This window comes from Zonotrichia leucophrys, chromosome 3 (genome assembly GCF_028769735.1).
Source record: "Zonotrichia leucophrys gambelii isolate GWCS_2022_RI chromosome 3, RI_Zleu_2.0, whole genome shotgun sequence".
Classification (NCBI taxonomy): Eukaryota; Metazoa; Chordata; class Aves; order Passeriformes; family Passerellidae; genus Zonotrichia; species Zonotrichia leucophrys.
In genome coordinates, this window is record NC_088172.1 from 42213185 (window position 1) to 42229838 (window position 16654).

The 16654-nt window shown below is 40.1% G+C and overlaps 1 protein-coding gene across 2 annotated transcripts in view; it reads right to left on the reverse strand.

Moving 5' to 3' along the window:
• Nucleotides 1–1740: 1740 nt before the first annotated feature.
• Nucleotides 1741–16654, reverse strand: part of CEP85L (centrosomal protein 85 like) — a 134847-nt gene continuing 119933 nt past the window's right edge. For both annotated transcript variants that reach the window (XM_064707953.1, XM_064707952.1), the window contains exons 6-13: nt 16118–16294; nt 14304–14456; nt 13872–14026; nt 12258–12375; nt 11880–11930; nt 8107–8214; nt 7510–7723; nt 1741–6423 (exon numbers count right to left, since the gene is read on the reverse strand). In XM_064707953.1, the coding sequence (XP_064564023.1) occupies nt 6260–6423; nt 7510–7723; nt 8107–8214; nt 11880–11930; nt 12258–12375; nt 13872–14026; nt 14304–14456; nt 16118–16294 (1140 nt within the window). In that variant the 3' untranslated portion in view covers nt 1741–6259. The remainder of the gene's footprint in view (nt 6424–7509; nt 7724–8106; nt 8215–11879; nt 11931–12257; nt 12376–13871; nt 14027–14303; nt 14457–16117; nt 16295–16654) is intronic.

Consider the following 16654-nt stretch of genomic DNA (forward strand, 5'->3'; position numbering starts at 1 on the left):
ACAAATTCCCTGCCTTGGCACCTGGGGCCACCTCAAAGCTCAGTACAGCCCATGCGGTCTGGAAGGGGTTTTGGCATCTCCCTGACAGCAGTCAGGGGCTACCTGTATTCCCATGTTTTAATGCAGGGAGACCAGCTTTTTTGATACTAAATTCTATTCAGGTCCCACTCGAGGAGGGGTTTTCAGCCAGAAAATTCTCTTACAATCACCTTTAGCATTACAATTCAGTCTCTCAGCAGGAGACACCATTTTTCCCAACCAGAGCTCTACAATGGTTTCCCTTTGCCTTCCTTCAGGCAAATGTTTCCACAGGCACACAGGCCATTAAATCCATTTTCTGGTCTATTAATACATACAGGTTGCATTCTTTGGGAGAGCTGCCAAACTGCTCATCAAGGCACCTCAAAACATGAGCTGAACCTATCAGGTTTTCCACAGTCAGGCTCCAACTCCATGACTTGAAGCGTGCCTTTATCTCCACGAAATTCAGACCTGTGACACCAAGAAAAGGAGGAGAAAAGCAGCAGCTGCCCCCAAAGGGGGAGTAACTAACAACAAGTCAGAAAAGAAATATGCACATACTAAAATGTATTAAAAAACATTGTTCATATCTTGCCACTTGGAAATTTTCCAACTATACTGAACCCATTCATTTACAAAACAAATTTCCCAGCATGCAGACTTAATTTACATAAGGAAGGCATTGTGCCACAGATTTACCTGTTGCAAATTGTCCTCATTCAAGATGCTGTGGTGTTATTTGCAGCATTATTGTTTAAGGCTTTGTTTTTATTCATATGTGGAGTTGTATTTTGTTTGTGGAATAAAAGGCAACAGGACATTTTCTACCACTACTGTTGCTAGCAGTGCTTTAGTAGTTGTACTTTGAAACAAAACCTGGCTTTGAGCAGCAGCTCACAAAAGGCCACCCTCAGCAATCTATGAAAAGCTGGCATCTGTGCAGCCTGTTACATGGATGTTTTTGAGTTAGAAACCCATCGTGCAACCTTCAGTCACAACGTGGGAGAAAAGCAAGTGATGTCTGCCATATATAATGCATTACCTAATTGGAGTGCATTTCTCAGTGCCTTTGAAAAGAAAAACTAGTGCCAGCTTTTGCCCTCTGCATGATGGAGTGTGAGGAAGGGAGGAGAAGACCACTCCACATGCAAAGCTCATTCAGCACCTGATGCTCCAAACAGGCTCCAATATTTATCACAAGCAACTGTGAAAAAATCCCTTTTGGGTGACCCCACTTCCCTCTACACTTGTGAAGACTCCTGTCAGATTGACCAAAATCCTTACCCTTGGACTTTTCAGAAGTCAATGCTGCTTGACTGTGTTGGGCTGTACTGACCTGCAGTATTCCATGCAGCAGAGATTGACTTCTGCCTACAATTTTGTGCTTAGTCTTTTAAACAGACCTACCAGTGATCTCTCCAATCAGCCAACAGGAGCATCTGTCCAAAAAAGAATCAGGGAATGCTGCTCTAAAATCCTTTTATCATACAGAAATAATTTTTATATCAAGATCTTGATGAAAAAAAACAAGAACAACACAACAAAACATAAGGCCTAGAAGAGAGAGCTTGGTCACCTGGTATTTTGGCAGAACTGACCTCTCAAAAGAAGCTGGGGTGGGTGTTGGGAAGATGTTTCATGATTCCTTTCTTGCCTCCAGCTTTGATCACTTCTGTCACATGCCAGATACTGGACAAACGAGAACCGTGAAAAATTCACTTTTGTAACAAAATTTATTTCTGCTCTGTGGATACAAATCCCAAACATCAACAAACAAATTCCAGTGGAAAAATACCAGTCATTAACAATGAAAACTTTTATTATTATTTAATAAATAGAACTTTGGCATTCAAAATTCTAGCTGTAAACCCTACTTTAAAAAAAATTACAAAAAGAGGCAAGAACAACAAGCCTAAAGCTGAGCCAGCCAGTGGCTCCGTTACTTTTTACAATGAACACATTGTGATTAAGTCATGACAACTCTATTTACATATGAGGTATTCTGAGCAGTTCAAAAATTGAACCCAATTTACAAAACTACCAGTCTTCAGGGACTGATCCAGTACATATGTCAGCTGTGCTTTTACAAGAGAGCTCCAGACACTCCTCCCCACTGAACTAATGATATACTGTAATTAATATACACAGAAAAAACACATTATGATTTGTGTTTCCTGCTCACACATCGTATTCAAAGAAGCTGCATACAACAACCAGCCTAACATTCAAAGTGTACACCTAGTACCTATTTTCAGTATTTCTGTTTCTAGACATTATGCAAGAGTTCTTACTACAAAAGCTTATTAACAAAGTAATGGCAGGTGAGAAGAAAACAAGGTGCAGTCATCAGCACGCTAACAACTTATCTGAAGTTCCATGGGGACATACATTTATTTACTTCAGGCTAAAAAGGCACAAAGGTATGCAGCTGTGGAATTAATATTGCTAATGAGCTACTGGAATAAATCATCCCTTTAGATAACAACCATTGAGCTGTTTGCAGTCTAAGAACAAAGATTAGTTCAGATCTTTTCTCCACTCATGGTAGAACTCATCATATCAATGAGAAGAGCACAATTATACTTCCAACTGCACATGCATCACACCACTGAGAAGGGCAAGGAAAACTGGAGCAAATTGTGCCCTGATGGAGAGAGCCCAGCTTGCTGTTACTGCCCGTGCTACGGCAGCAGGTCATGGAGGAAGGGTTTGCTTTCTTCCTTTCCTTGTGCTCTTACCCTTCCCAAGAAAAAACAAAAAAACGTATGAAACTAAAGACAGGCAGCAAGGGCAAAGGAAGGAAGGAAACCTTCTGAAGTGAAAAGGACGGAATTTCAGCTCTCAAATGACTTCATGCCCACCATCAGTTTCAAATGCTGGAGCCTGAGTGGGTGGTTACAGCAAATCTCCACAATTTCACACACCTGTCACACCACAAAGCTGCACAGCGGAGTTCAGCAACCTAAATCACATTTACATGACTGAGCTGAGTTACTTCTATATAGTAAATACTTCTATATAGTGAATACATCATCTACAGCTTGTCGGAAGACAGTTACTTTTCATGTCTTTTTCAAAATACATTCTTAAATACAGTAGTTACTGTAAGTATCTTCTAGAGGATCATATAAATTCTACCTGGAACTGTACAAAATGTACAGTTTGCTGACAGCCAGAACAGTACAGAATCCATTCATCTGCAGCTGTTTTCAGCCCTTGGGATTGTCTAATAGCTACAGCAAAAAGTTGTCATGACTAAATCGAAGCAATTCCAATGTTAACATTCGTTAATCACCTCTGTATTAAATATGCTGAATGAGACCACACACACTACATTTTAACCAATTAAACAGTCATGCATATCTTAGACAAAGCTTATTCCATTTAGAGGCATCTGTAAACTGATGCATACATAGTAATTGCTACCACTACAACAGGCCAAATTTTAAGAAATCAAAGCAAAGTACTGTATCACTGTAAATAATCAATTGGTAGTCTGCTTCTTTGGCTCACACATCCATCATTTACCTCCCTACTTTAATCTGACTGAGGCAGATAAACTCAGGGGGTTTTAAATCAAGTGCTTTCAAGTCAACATAAATATTACAGGTTCTGTAACAAAAACATTAGAACACAAGATTACAGCACTGCAATCAAAAGTATTATGAATAAAATGGGATCCCCTCCCAGAGGGACTTTCAACTAATACTCGAAGAGCATAAAAGCTCTGAAGTGCTTGGCAAATATAAACTAGTGATCTCAACTTTGCAGTACAGTATCATCATTTAGCAGGAGGGACAGTGGAGAAATACCAACCAAGTGACAAGCTTAATAGTTCAAAGTGACTCAGAAGATCTCCTGCTCCCCTGTAATTTCTATATTCAACTCCTTGTTACTTCTATCAAATGTAGATTAATGTTTTGGTGATTTTTTTTTATAGGTACAACACTGCCATCTAAGGAAGCAATAATGTGTAACTTGTATGTTTCCTCTCTCCCTAATATTTCTAATTTATTATCTGAAATGCTATTGTTGAATTCTGATAGGAGATAGATGCCATAAACCAAAGACTGCCTCACTGCAGGGACAAACCCAACCAACCACACCAGAGGGACGAGCTGAAGCCTTAGTCACAAAAGCCAGCACTGTCAGAGGCACAGCAGACTGTGCAAGCCCATTGGTACATGGATCCTTGTTTTCAGTTTTGCACCGGTATAAAAGTACACCTCTGATGCAGCAGGTGTGTATCAATGTGGAATTAATATTGTTATGAGCTACCAGAGTAAAACATCCCTTTAGACAACTACCACTGATCTGTTTGCAGTCTAAAAATGCAGATTAGCTCAGAACATCTCTTCCCCACTCTATCAATGAGAAGAGCACAATTATACTTCCAACACCACCTGCATCACACCACTGACAACGAAGACTGGAGCAAATTATGCCCTGATGGAGAGACTGAAGTGTGCCTACAGAAAGAGTAGAGAAATTTAAAATAAAATGGCCTTTTTCCTTGAAGTAGACACTAGATAACTTCACTTGTGATTTTATCTAGACACTGCTTTAGTGCTCACAGGAGCTGAATCAGTCAGATTAATCTATCGGATAACACCATGTAGCAGTAGTATAAATAGCAACACTGTTTTTCACAAATTAGTCCAAGTCTACTTTCAGGATAGAGAAAACTGTCAAATAAATAAAACCATACAGCTAAAAACAGTTAAACCACTAAATTATAAAAAACAACATTAACAGTAACTGTTAAATAATAAACAGAAAGCAACACATCACCAGATCAGAAAACTGAAGATATCCACTTTTGCCATAAAAATGTTACCCTAGTAACAAAACTTAGTTTGAATTGCTAAGCTTTTGAAGAGATTTCTGCCGTTATCCCCACTCCAGATCAGCTGACTGACTTGCACCTTAAGGCATCTAAAACCTTCCTGCAATATCACACAAGTAAGTGATGCATGTATTTTTCTTAACAGTGTGATTTAAAAGCAATTTTACTCTTTGCAAGTTTTTGTTTCCTTCAGTTAAATACTATTTTCCACCATTCATAACTGGGCAAACTAACTTGCAAGGATGTTCTTGGAAACATCATCTGTCCCATGGGAATTAAAGAGCACTGCCAAGTGACACTCATTAAATAAGCTATGGAACATGAGCTTACTATTTTATGTAATTGCTTCCTACAAAAATGGAGAAATCAAGATTTCCCAAACAATGTGGAAAATTTTTCAGTCCTCAGATTACCAAGTACTTTACACTGCTAACTGGAAACATTCTGTTTCGAGCCTTCATTTTGCCAAGAGTCAAATACCCTTTTTGAAGTTGTGGTAAAAATGGCTGAGGTGGTGCACAACCTTATCAGAGGCCTTCAGGAACAAAGTACAGCAACATTTTGAAATGGAAACGACCTATGAGGAAAAAGAAATACAAACACTAAAACAGCTGTTGGTTGTTTTGGGGGTTTTTTCTTATAGCCATGGAGTAAGCTGCAGTTTTATGTCTTACAGCTTCTCTGGTTTGTCACAGACTGACCTATTCCAACTTCTTACAGCAATGTTGGAGTGTTTCAAACAATCTGCTTAAGCTCTGTTTTATGGACTTGTTTGCATAAAGGAGTTAAACTTGGGGTTTTTCTGCTACTGGACAAACAAGGTAGACATCCATTGCTAAAAACATCTTCCTTATATCCTAATTTTTAGAGAGCAATTACTTTTTGAATGTTCCAAGATTGTTCTAATTGTAATTCTTAGAGTGAAGTGCAGCGGTAGAAGCCTCTGGTTTCATCATGTACAGCCAGACATATACATGCATAGGTTCTTCAACCCTCTCCCCTAAGATCTGAACTCAGATAATGCCACACAAACCCTTGATGAAGGAAAGGACTGAGAGTTGTAGCAGCATGGCTGTTCCAAAGCTCTGGATCCAAAAACTAGGCAAAGTAATAAAATGAGCCCAAATGAAGGAAACAGAGTGTCCAACTGAATCATTCTTCACAGCTTGTTCCTACATTCAGTAGTTTGGAGAAGAGATTTCTTGCAGTTTGTACCACTGTTCACACGATGACTGACCCCTGCACACCGGACTCCCGAGATCCACCACACACAGCGCTCGGAGATGCGTGTCTGGTGCTATTTGCAGCCCTCCATATGGCTCCTCAATGGAAACGCAAAGACCTGTGACACAGCAGGACCTAGTAAGCAGTTTGCTACAGGACGGGGTGTTGTCACTGAGTGATGCAGTTGTCCCCCATGTCCTGAGCGTAGCGGTCCGACACGATAGTCCTCAGCTCATCGATGTCCTTCCGCAGCTGGCAAACGTCCGACAGCTTCTTCGAAAGGGTCTCTGTGCTGTGGTAATTTTCACTCTCTTCAGATGAGCAGCTCAGTGCTACAAAAAACAACACCCAAGGTTAAAGCTCCAGCAGCTGTGGCCTCTGAATTCTGCAACTAGTCAACTCCTTGGAAATAAGAGGCAGGTCACTTGCTTTACATCAGGACAAATCACGCTTCAGTGTGATGAAAAGTCTACAAAATAAGGTACCAAGTGAACTTAAAATCAATTCAGAGCCCATCAGTGCTTCTCTGAAAGACATGCTTTTCTGTCTGCACCAAGATCTAGACTTCCTAAAGTCTGATGAATCAGAACAACAGGGGGAAAAAATGAAAAGAGCATTTCTAGAGACTTTGGGGGTTTCTACAGCCACTCAGAAAAGAGGGCTAGCAGGTGTGCAGCAGCTCTTGCTGCTGAACTGAACCTTGCTGACGGTTCAGTTCAGCAACCCATCCACCTGATGAATTCTAATTAACATTCAGAAAACATCAAAATATGATACATTCAGGTCAACACAACCAGCTTTCTTGGAAGGAAAGACCTGACATAAACTTTGACTGGTTTTAGCACATTTTAGGGTGTGCTTCTCATTTCCTGGTTAAATTTAACAGCTTAGTAAATGCTGAAGACTAGATGAACAGCACAAGAGATGAAGTTACAGGCTCAAGTCTTATTTCAAACACCTGGACATCCCCACTCCCAAACCACACCTATACATATTCAAACAGTAGATGGATATTCCTATCACTTGACCCCAAAGGCTTTACAACCAAAGCACAAGATGTGGTTAGCATCTGTTAACCCTCATAGTGACTGCAGTGTGTCTCAGGAGGGACAGACACCTGGCTACACACCTTTCTTTTCTAGAGCAGTGAACATATCCATGACTGGGTCCACATGAAGGGCCAGCTACCTGCTCTCCTGACCTGGCAAGGACCTGTGCAGTCACATGCATTTAGTGGCCCAGAGGCACTAAGATCCCAGCTTCTCCAGAGAGCTCCATGAGTTCATGCATCACTGCTCCAGCTGCATAGCAAGGGGACACAAGCTTGTCCAGCTGGCAAGTTCAAGCACCACATTAGCTAAACTGTTATTCCTTTGTGTCAAACATTTATTAAGCACTGGAAAGTCAACATCACTTACATCTGATTCCCAGCAGTAAGGAAAGGTTAGGCTCCTTGCCCTGAGCTCTCTGGGTAAGAATACTGCATAGTGCTTTCAAGTCAAACAAGCAGTGGGACATTTCCTTGAACAACTGGTCTGCTACAGGCATCTTCTCAGATACTGGCTGCTTGGACTGCTCCACCAGCCTCATCTGCTCCTTCAGGCAGGCATTCTCTTCCATCAGTCTTTGGTTCTTTGTGAAAAGCAAATAGAAAAAAGGGAAAAGTTAGTCTGCAGCATTCAATGCAGCAGAAAGTTTCAAGCCACAAATAGTACAATTTAAAAATAATTAATTTTCAAGCATATAATCAATATTTCTGTAGCCCTCTAAAGAACAGCATACAGACAGCTTTTATAGGGCTATTTCATGTTGTCATTACTTCTGCATCTTTACCTTTTAAACTCTCACTTCTTTAGACAGGGGTGGTATGCATTATATATCTGCATGGGAGCCAGGATATTTAAGTACGTAATAAAGCTCATAAAGCCCTACCAAGGGATCTTAGAATGATTCTATAAGGTTCTTCCTGGCTCTGATGTGGTGGGGGGTTGGGATACTAGTGCTATTTTACTTACTTCAGAGAGAGTTTTATTCAGTTGCTCTATATGTCTTTCTTTTTCCTCAAGCTCATTTGTCATCTTCTGAACTATCAGCTTCTCTTGTGAAAGCTTCTCTTGCATAGACTGAAATGAATGAAAACACAGGTTAACGATCTTAAACAACAACAACAAAAAAACCTGCTGCAGTACAGAATCACCTGCTGTCAATTCCCTGGCTTTCACCCACAGAGCTCAAACTGAGAAATCATGAGATACTGCCAAAATGGAATTTTCAGGGTGAATCCAGCATGAGCACAGGTGCCTTTACTCTTGAAAGTACTCATATTTATTCCACTACTTGGCCTTTAAATCTGCAGATATGTCTTTTCAGGTCATCTGGCAAAATTCAGAAAGAGGAATATTCAAGCCAGCTTATCTGAATAGTAACAATGAATAGAGACTACATAAACTCCTGGTGCTTTCAAACAGAGAGATCTCTTCAGCTGTGACTTGCCACCTGTAAAATTTATCAGTACTGATGAGAAGGCAGGGAGTAATGAGAGACAAGGCAGGTCCAACACTGCATGAACTTTTTAAAGGTCTGGCTGGTGTCATGGTGGAATTATTTTGATCTTCTGTATACCTACCTCACAGGAGGTGCTGCAGCAAAATTTCCCTGCACATTCAGTTTGACACCACACAAGCAGTGGGGACTCTGTCACACTCTTTGCAAAACTGGAAAACAATGGTGCTAACATTTACAGACTTAACGTGGACTAAAAAACCCCCAACACTTTATTTTCACGTCAGCAGTAGGAATGAGCAGGCAGAACCCAGATATGATTACTTTTTTTTAAAACCATTTTCGTACAATTGACCTGCTGCTCTTTTAATCCACAGTGTGCCCCTCGAAAGGAAGTGCTGAAGTAACGTGTATCCTAAAGATAAGCTCTTTGAGAGAGCGCAGCCACACACACCAGTGGGAGGAAGGAGGCAAAGGAAACACCCTGGGCCAGGAGAGGGCAGGAAATAACTGCTTCAGGCATTTCCTTTGCGTGCTTGCAGATGAGCAGAACCTGCAGTGATGCTGAATTGTTGCCTTTGGGTTTTTATAAACATTATCTACTGAGAAAAATCGCCATTACTAGGTTGGACTGAAGGGCCTTCAAGCTCCATCTGTGGCGTACAGATGTCATACTTAAGAAGCATGAAGTGAGCAGGGCAATGCAATGCCAAAAACACCCTCCCAGCTTCATTAATGACTGTAAAAATTGGAAGATATTTGGAAGATCAAGTTCAGAGACACCCAAGTGCCTAAGCTATGATAGATGCATTAGGACTACCACTTATATGTTTCATGTTCATGTCAACAACAGACAAAAAAGATTTGATTGTGCAGCCTTCTGGAAGGGGGGAGGTGGTAGGGAAGACAGGGTGAGAAATATTCATCTTTCCCAGTGTATTTTCAGAACTACATGTGCAGCTAAACTTACATGACTCTGCAAATGAAGCAAAAAACAATTTTTAGAATATTCCATGCAATGTGCACATGTTCAGCTCAGTAACTGCTCCATGTAATGGCAACTACTAGAAGTAGAAATCAGTGTTTATATTTAAAAGATACATCTAAGATCTATCATTCTCTGGTTACCCTCATCTTAAAGCTCAGAAAAAGAACAGCCTGACTGAACCTATAGTGCTAAGTTTTCCATGTTCCACATGGTGCTGTGAATTCCTTATGCTTCAGCCTTAATTCTTCCATATGCTTTCCAAAGTTACAATTTGGTGGCAATATTCCCAGCCTGGCACAGCTGGGGTTTATTGTGACTGACAAGATTGACAAGGGTACTTTGGGTAACATAGGCATCGTACAATCTGACTTCTACTCTCTTTTTTTGTACCAAAACTGTTCGTTTTGTGATATCCAAATTAATAATGTAAATATGAATTTCTCTTTAAAACACCACTGTCACCTACTGTCATGTTTCTCTTTCTAAAGGTGCACTATATATGCAGCACAGCATCTTGCCAAGGCCAACAAAAACTTTAATTCCTCTCACTCAGAATAACAAATCAATGAAGTAATACCATACAAGGAAGATCAAAATAATTTCACCATGATTACGAGCAAATAGAAACCAATGCTGCTGTATACAACTGCTGTTGGAAACACAATTTGTTTTCAGCTTGCAAGTCAAAACCAATGAACTGAAATACATTCCCAAGCATAAATTTACAATGTGGCAGAAGACATGGAATAAAATGAGATCATCTTAGCAGAAGATAAACTGCATCTCTGTGCTGATAAGGGATTTCCACTTCCAATGAGTTAATTTTCAGTGCTTCTCAGGTCACAAGTATGGAAGGCCAGAGAGATCAAGGATACAATGAAGCTCCTATAGTCTACAAGTAATTTGAGGGCTGACACCACTTTCAAATCTTATTTTCTGTCCTCATATAAAACACCTCAAGAGGAAAAGAAAGAGGAAGTCCTGGAGAACAGAACAGTACCCTGTTCACAGACAGTCACAACTACTCAGCTTTTCCCAGTCCAGCTCCCTAAAGTCATGTCAGGCTAAGCACACAAAACACTAAAGATCACTAGTCCCAAGATAAAGGTGATGGTGAGAAAAAGACGAGAAAGTTTAGGAAACATGGTAAGATTTAGGTTGGTAATGTATCTAGCAAGCTGTTTCTATCTCTGATAAGCACAACATATATATGGAGCACATACGCAAATAATCTTAACTACAAAAAGGCACAGAGAACCTCAAAAAAGTTATTAAGTTCAAGCTGAACTTCTTTTTAATTATATAACACCTGAAACAACAGTTGCCTTTATTACAATTTTTGCACATACCAGTCTGCAGTACGCAAACATCTCAGTTTGATAAAATCAGTCTTCTTCAAACCTTGAGAAGCTAAATAAGTCAATTTCCTTTTCAGTTAACATACATACCTCATGTTGCAACTTAAATTCTCCTACTACTTCTCTACTGATATATTTCACACACTGCAATCTAACAAAACAAATGCTGTTGACAGGAATCAGGCCTCCTATTTACCATGACAGGGAAAGGAAGCAATTCAACAGTGGGAGACAACTTTTAAAAGAAAAATGACATTCTAGAAGAGGAATGTGGAAACTAGAGTTTGGCTTCTATATTTGCTGAAAACAATGTTCGGGTTTGTTTAAATTATTAGCTTTTTCTATGACAAGAAATACCTTCCTTTCTAAAAGCTGTATAATGTTTCTTTTTCGCCACAACAAACAGCAGTCACTGAGTAACTTTCAACACTCTCTTAATCAGATCTATAGAGCTGCAGCTGACTCCTAGCTGACAACCTCTGCTGTCTAGAAAAATCTCTGGCTGCAAGCTGGCTGCCCAACATCCAGCAGGACAGTTAAGGTATCTAAGTGTCAGAAACCAATTGAACAGGATGAAGTGAGATAATTTAGAAAGGCACCTGTCTCTTCTAACAAACTGAACATTGAAGCCCCTAAGCAACATTGCTTTTGTACTTTGGATGATCCGCTAGACCAGCAAGTTAAGGATGCAACACAGCGACAGTTTCTCACTTTTTGATGAGTACCAGTGAAGTGCTAAACCACAGAGATGTAACAACTACACCATGAGCCTGCAAGAGAACATGGGTTGACTACAATCCACCCATAAGATTAGGTTTTTGGCATTTCTCCCTTTAACTCCTATTCAGAAAGATAAAATAATAAAATTAAACTCTAGCTATGTCATTCTTGTGAACTAAAAATGCACACAGTAAACAACAGACTATAAACTCTTCCTTACCTGCATGTCCAAAATCAGTCCAGTTATCTGATTTTGTTGATTGTCTATTATCTGGAATAGAAAATCAAGCAATTTAGAAGACTTAAATCTCTTCAGATCGTTGTCTAAAAATCAGCCTACAGGTGTGTAGACACAGATTTTAAATAGCATCTTTAAAAAAAAAAAACAAATGACAAGACAGTTCAACTCTGACAGAACACAAAATAATGCAAAATCAGTATTTTGAACAGAGACAGGCAGGTCTTGAAAAGTCATCTGAATTAGCAACAAATACGTAATTCTTTAGTGGGATATTTATTTCTAAATTAAAGAAAAAGAAAAAAAAGAAGCACAAGATGTAAGGTAAAGATGCCACCAGCAGATTATTTGCAGACTAACCTTACTGGCTTTCTCATTCTTCTCCTTAAGACTCTCATTCTCACTCTGAAGCTGTTTTGTGTCCAACATAGGAAGTCGAATACCATCTTCCAGGCATTTTTCTACTTTCTGTTGTAAACTGCCATTCAACATGAAAAAGATTAAGTGAGTTAATAGAAACCAGAGGGTTGTGTGTTCTAGGAAAAAAATTAGAAACCTGCACCATCTTCCCAACCAGAACTGTAAAACTGTACCTAGCAGAATCCAGCCTTATGTGATTCATGCATCAACAGTGCATGAATGATGCAACAATTCTAAACTATTCAAGTTGCAATGGCACTGACAAGGCAGATTCATGCACATGAATGCAGGTTTTATGTGCCATACTCTGTGCTGAGTGTCCCAACAGGCACAGCTCCAGCAGTACTGTGTAGGAAGAGAGGGCAAAGGAGCAAAGCAAAGCTCTGCAGTGCTCACAGTTGCTCTGTGCCACTGGGGGAAGGGAAGCACAGGTCAGAGGCATCTATGAACCTTCACAGCTTTGGGAGCATTAAAATCAGATTGTCTCACTGGGGCACATACAACTCAAAGGGGAGTCCAGAATCAAATGCTGTGCACAGTGCTGGTGCCCCATCCATCACACCCTCTGTGACTCGTAATGGGGAGCCCAAGACCATTCCTGCCAGGAATGCTCCCACACAAGGGCATGGCCTTCAGACCCTCCATTGCTCAACCCAACCCATACGTGTAGCTACAGCCTCCATCTGCTCGCCTTCTCTCAGAAAGGAAATACGCTTTATTAGTGCTAATCTAGCTGTCTAATTTAGAAACCAGAGGTCACCCCAACTATTTGTAGGCTTTCAGAAAAGACAGAATGATCCCCCTCTAGATTAGGAGAGCACGAAGGCCTTCCATTGGTAAGATGGAAACAATGTGTCAACAATTTGGCTGGAAAGGCCTCCCAGCCAGCTCCCCTTTCATCATGGAAACCTTTCAGGCTCCTGTGGCATGCACCTTTACCCAAGGGAGGGACAACAAACTGCAGGAACATCCACAGATACTTAAAAGTGATTCTCCCCTGCTTCCCTCGTCCTTTTAATAAAACAAAAATTGTTTAAGTAGGTCCCCTAAAATAGAACATAGTAACAAAGTCTCCATGTCTTACCTGGATATTCTTGGATATCTGTCCCATTTGTTTTTTCTTAGGCAAGCTCAATGACAACATACTAGCTACAGCTAAATTTTCTTGTAAATACCTGCACCCTCAATAAAAAGGTAAGAAATGACTGGAATTTCTTGAAATCTTCGACCCTTCCCTGATATATCCATCAGCCAATATCCAGAAATAGCCCTAGCTTCTATACAATGCCCCTTTACCACACAGCTTTGCTGCATCCTCTCTCTGGCAACAGGCTATGATGCCATTGCTGGAGCGTCCCACACCCTTAAAGACAGATAGCAAAGAACACTCTTCTCTCTGGTACTAATTACAACTTGCCACAAAGCAAGTTGTAAAACCCTTACCATAAAAAGTCATTAGCATTGTAATAGATTAAGCCTGCAATAGCATTAGGTCTTGACATCAGGTGGGGAAGCACACCCACGGCAGAGCACGGCCTGAGCAGCTGCTCATACCTCTGCACTGTTGTGACCAGCTCTTTTTCTTTTTTCTTCTGAGATGCCAGCTGCAATTCCCTCTCTCTGCACTGTGATCGGGCCTCTCCGAGCTTCTTTTCCAACTCAGCCATGGTTTCTTGAAGTTGCTTGTTCTTCTCTTCTAGAATTTGCAGCTAACAGAAGGTTACATTAGTCAGAGACAGAGTCACACCAGCAGAAGGCCTTGTGTCAGACCATAGCCTTGCAGTGATCTGCTGCATAGTTTCACACCAGTGTCACTTATCTGACTGTGAGAAAATCCTAATATCTACAGTGCTTTCTAAAAGACTGAAATACTTCTCTTCCCAAACATAAGGGTGAAAAAAAAGAGATTTTGAAACAGTAAAAGATTTGAGAACAGATATTAGGGAGCTTACTTCTAAATGCAAAATAAACCCCCCTTTACCATACCTGTTTAGTCTGCCCTTCTATATCATCCAGTGTAGGAAGGTCAGCCAGGTATTTTTCTAATGTTTCAATTCGTCTTTGCTTTTCTTTGTTTTGCTCAGACTCTTTCTGGCATTTCTTTTTCAGGCTGTTAATATATCGGTCTCTAGTTTTAAGCTAGAAGAAAGAAAGAAGGAGTACATGTTTTATGATAACAGTAAAAATAAGCCTGATTTGGAAGCAGAGGCTGTTAACTCTCCAAGAATTGTACTCTCAGCTGCATGAAAGCATTGGCTAAGAGCAGGAAACAAAACCAAAAGTTATTACTCCCAACAGTTTCAAGTTGCACGCCCACATGTGTCCTCAAACCACAGCTGCTTCACCTCTGCCCAGAACAATCCACATACCTTATGAAAACACAAAGTTTAATAGAATATTGTTAATTCTTTCACCCACTGAGGTGTTCATACATAACAAATAATCAGGATACATTTTAGTTCCTCTAGACTAGGAAAAAAACTTAAAAACATGAGGACCAAGAACTTAAACTACCAAAAATGGAAGCCAAAACCCTGATTTTGATGCAGTCTGACAATCACATCAGAAGATATCAGATCAGAATAGCTGCTTTCTTAAACACCTTTTCTGTAGGCACCTTAATTTTCCATGAGCCTGGAAAAGACTTTTTGCATTATGCTATATTTCTTTGTATTCCTGGTACTACTTTTGCTTCATTACCTAGATCAAAAAAGTGGAAAGAAAGGCAGGAAAAAGGAGTATTTTTCACTGTCCCTCCCTGCCCTCTCTCTCCTTGAGAGCTTTTTGTTCAGAGTGGATGGGTGTTAAGGGGCAAATCAGGACTGTGCAGTGAAGCAGGGTCCAACCTACAGACCATGCTGCCAACACAAGCACTGCTGCACAGGTCCTCACCCCTGCTTGCCAGTTCCTACACAGGGAGCAATCCAGACAGGAAAACTCACAAAGGAGGAAGCAGCAGTATGCAATTTTTGCTCTTCCTACCTCAGTGAAAAGCATACTGAGGGTTCACAGGAAATGGTAAGGCAGAATTTAGAGATGAGTTACGCATTCTTCTTTGTCTTCCCACCAGACACTTCACTGTATCACACTGCTTGTATCCCTTGAACCTGATTTAATACAAATTAAGCCCAGTAATTAAAGAAGATGAGGTTACAATGACAAAGTATCCCTAAAACATTAATTAGGAACCCCTTGGACAATGGCACATTCCTGCTTGCAATAAAGGAAGGCTGTGATTACATTCAAAGCTATCCCTGGGAATTCCTTATGCCTGCAAAGAAACCCTGTCTCCAAACAGTTCCAAGAACACATATCTTTGTCTCATTCTAAAGTCCACTCTGAACATTCTAAGAAAGCTACAAGAGAATCACTCCTGCTAAATAGGCACATACAGGCTGGTAAATGCATCTCGAAGCTTCAGGGCCACATTTACAAACCACACTAAAAATTAGGATTTAATTTTCACAATCTATGTTTTTAAATTATATTTTATTTACATAATAAAAACTACAAGCTACAATACTGAACAGCTTTTTTTTTTTTCCCAAAGCTTAACCGATACCTTATTGAAACTGTTAACATGATTAACACTTCACCTAGTATCACTTTCTAGGATATATTCTCTGCAAGTCCAGATTTATCCATTACTAACACCTGAAATCATTAATCTTTTTTCTATCATGGATAGTTTAGTGATGTTTTGAGAATAACTCGAACACCCATATACTGAGTTGTTTTCTAGCAAATATATGCCACTGCAACAGTGACAAAACGAAATGTGGATCAGGAAAGACACTTACTTTCTCCTCCATCTTCTTTTTCTCCTCACTGGATTTGTTTGAAAGCTGTTTCACGATTTCACTGAGTTGCAGTTCCTTGCTCTCAGCTGCTGCAATCTTTCGCTCAAGCTCCTCGAGGTGGGATGCTGATCTTTCTGAAATGTGAGGTTGCAGTGGTGTGCTCTCATACTGTGGTTGCTTATGAAAAGAAATAAAATAATCACACAAATGAACACACACACTACTGTACACTTGAACTGCAGAGCAGAAAAGAGTCCTGCATTTTTTTTTTTTAGCCATCAGGAAGGGTGGGGTTTGATTTTTCAAACATTGAAAGATACGGCAACAGCATGAGTTTCGGGAATCTGAAGCAAAAAGACAAAGAAGTTGGACACTTTTACACTCATAATAAATGCACAAGAACATTGTGTGGCTACTTTCCCCCTAAGATTTATGGAAGATACGTGATTCCAAAATAAATCCCTATAAACGCAGATTAAAAGCACTTTCAAAACAATCACTACCACTGCTTTATCATACCATCTCCTGAGAAGAAAA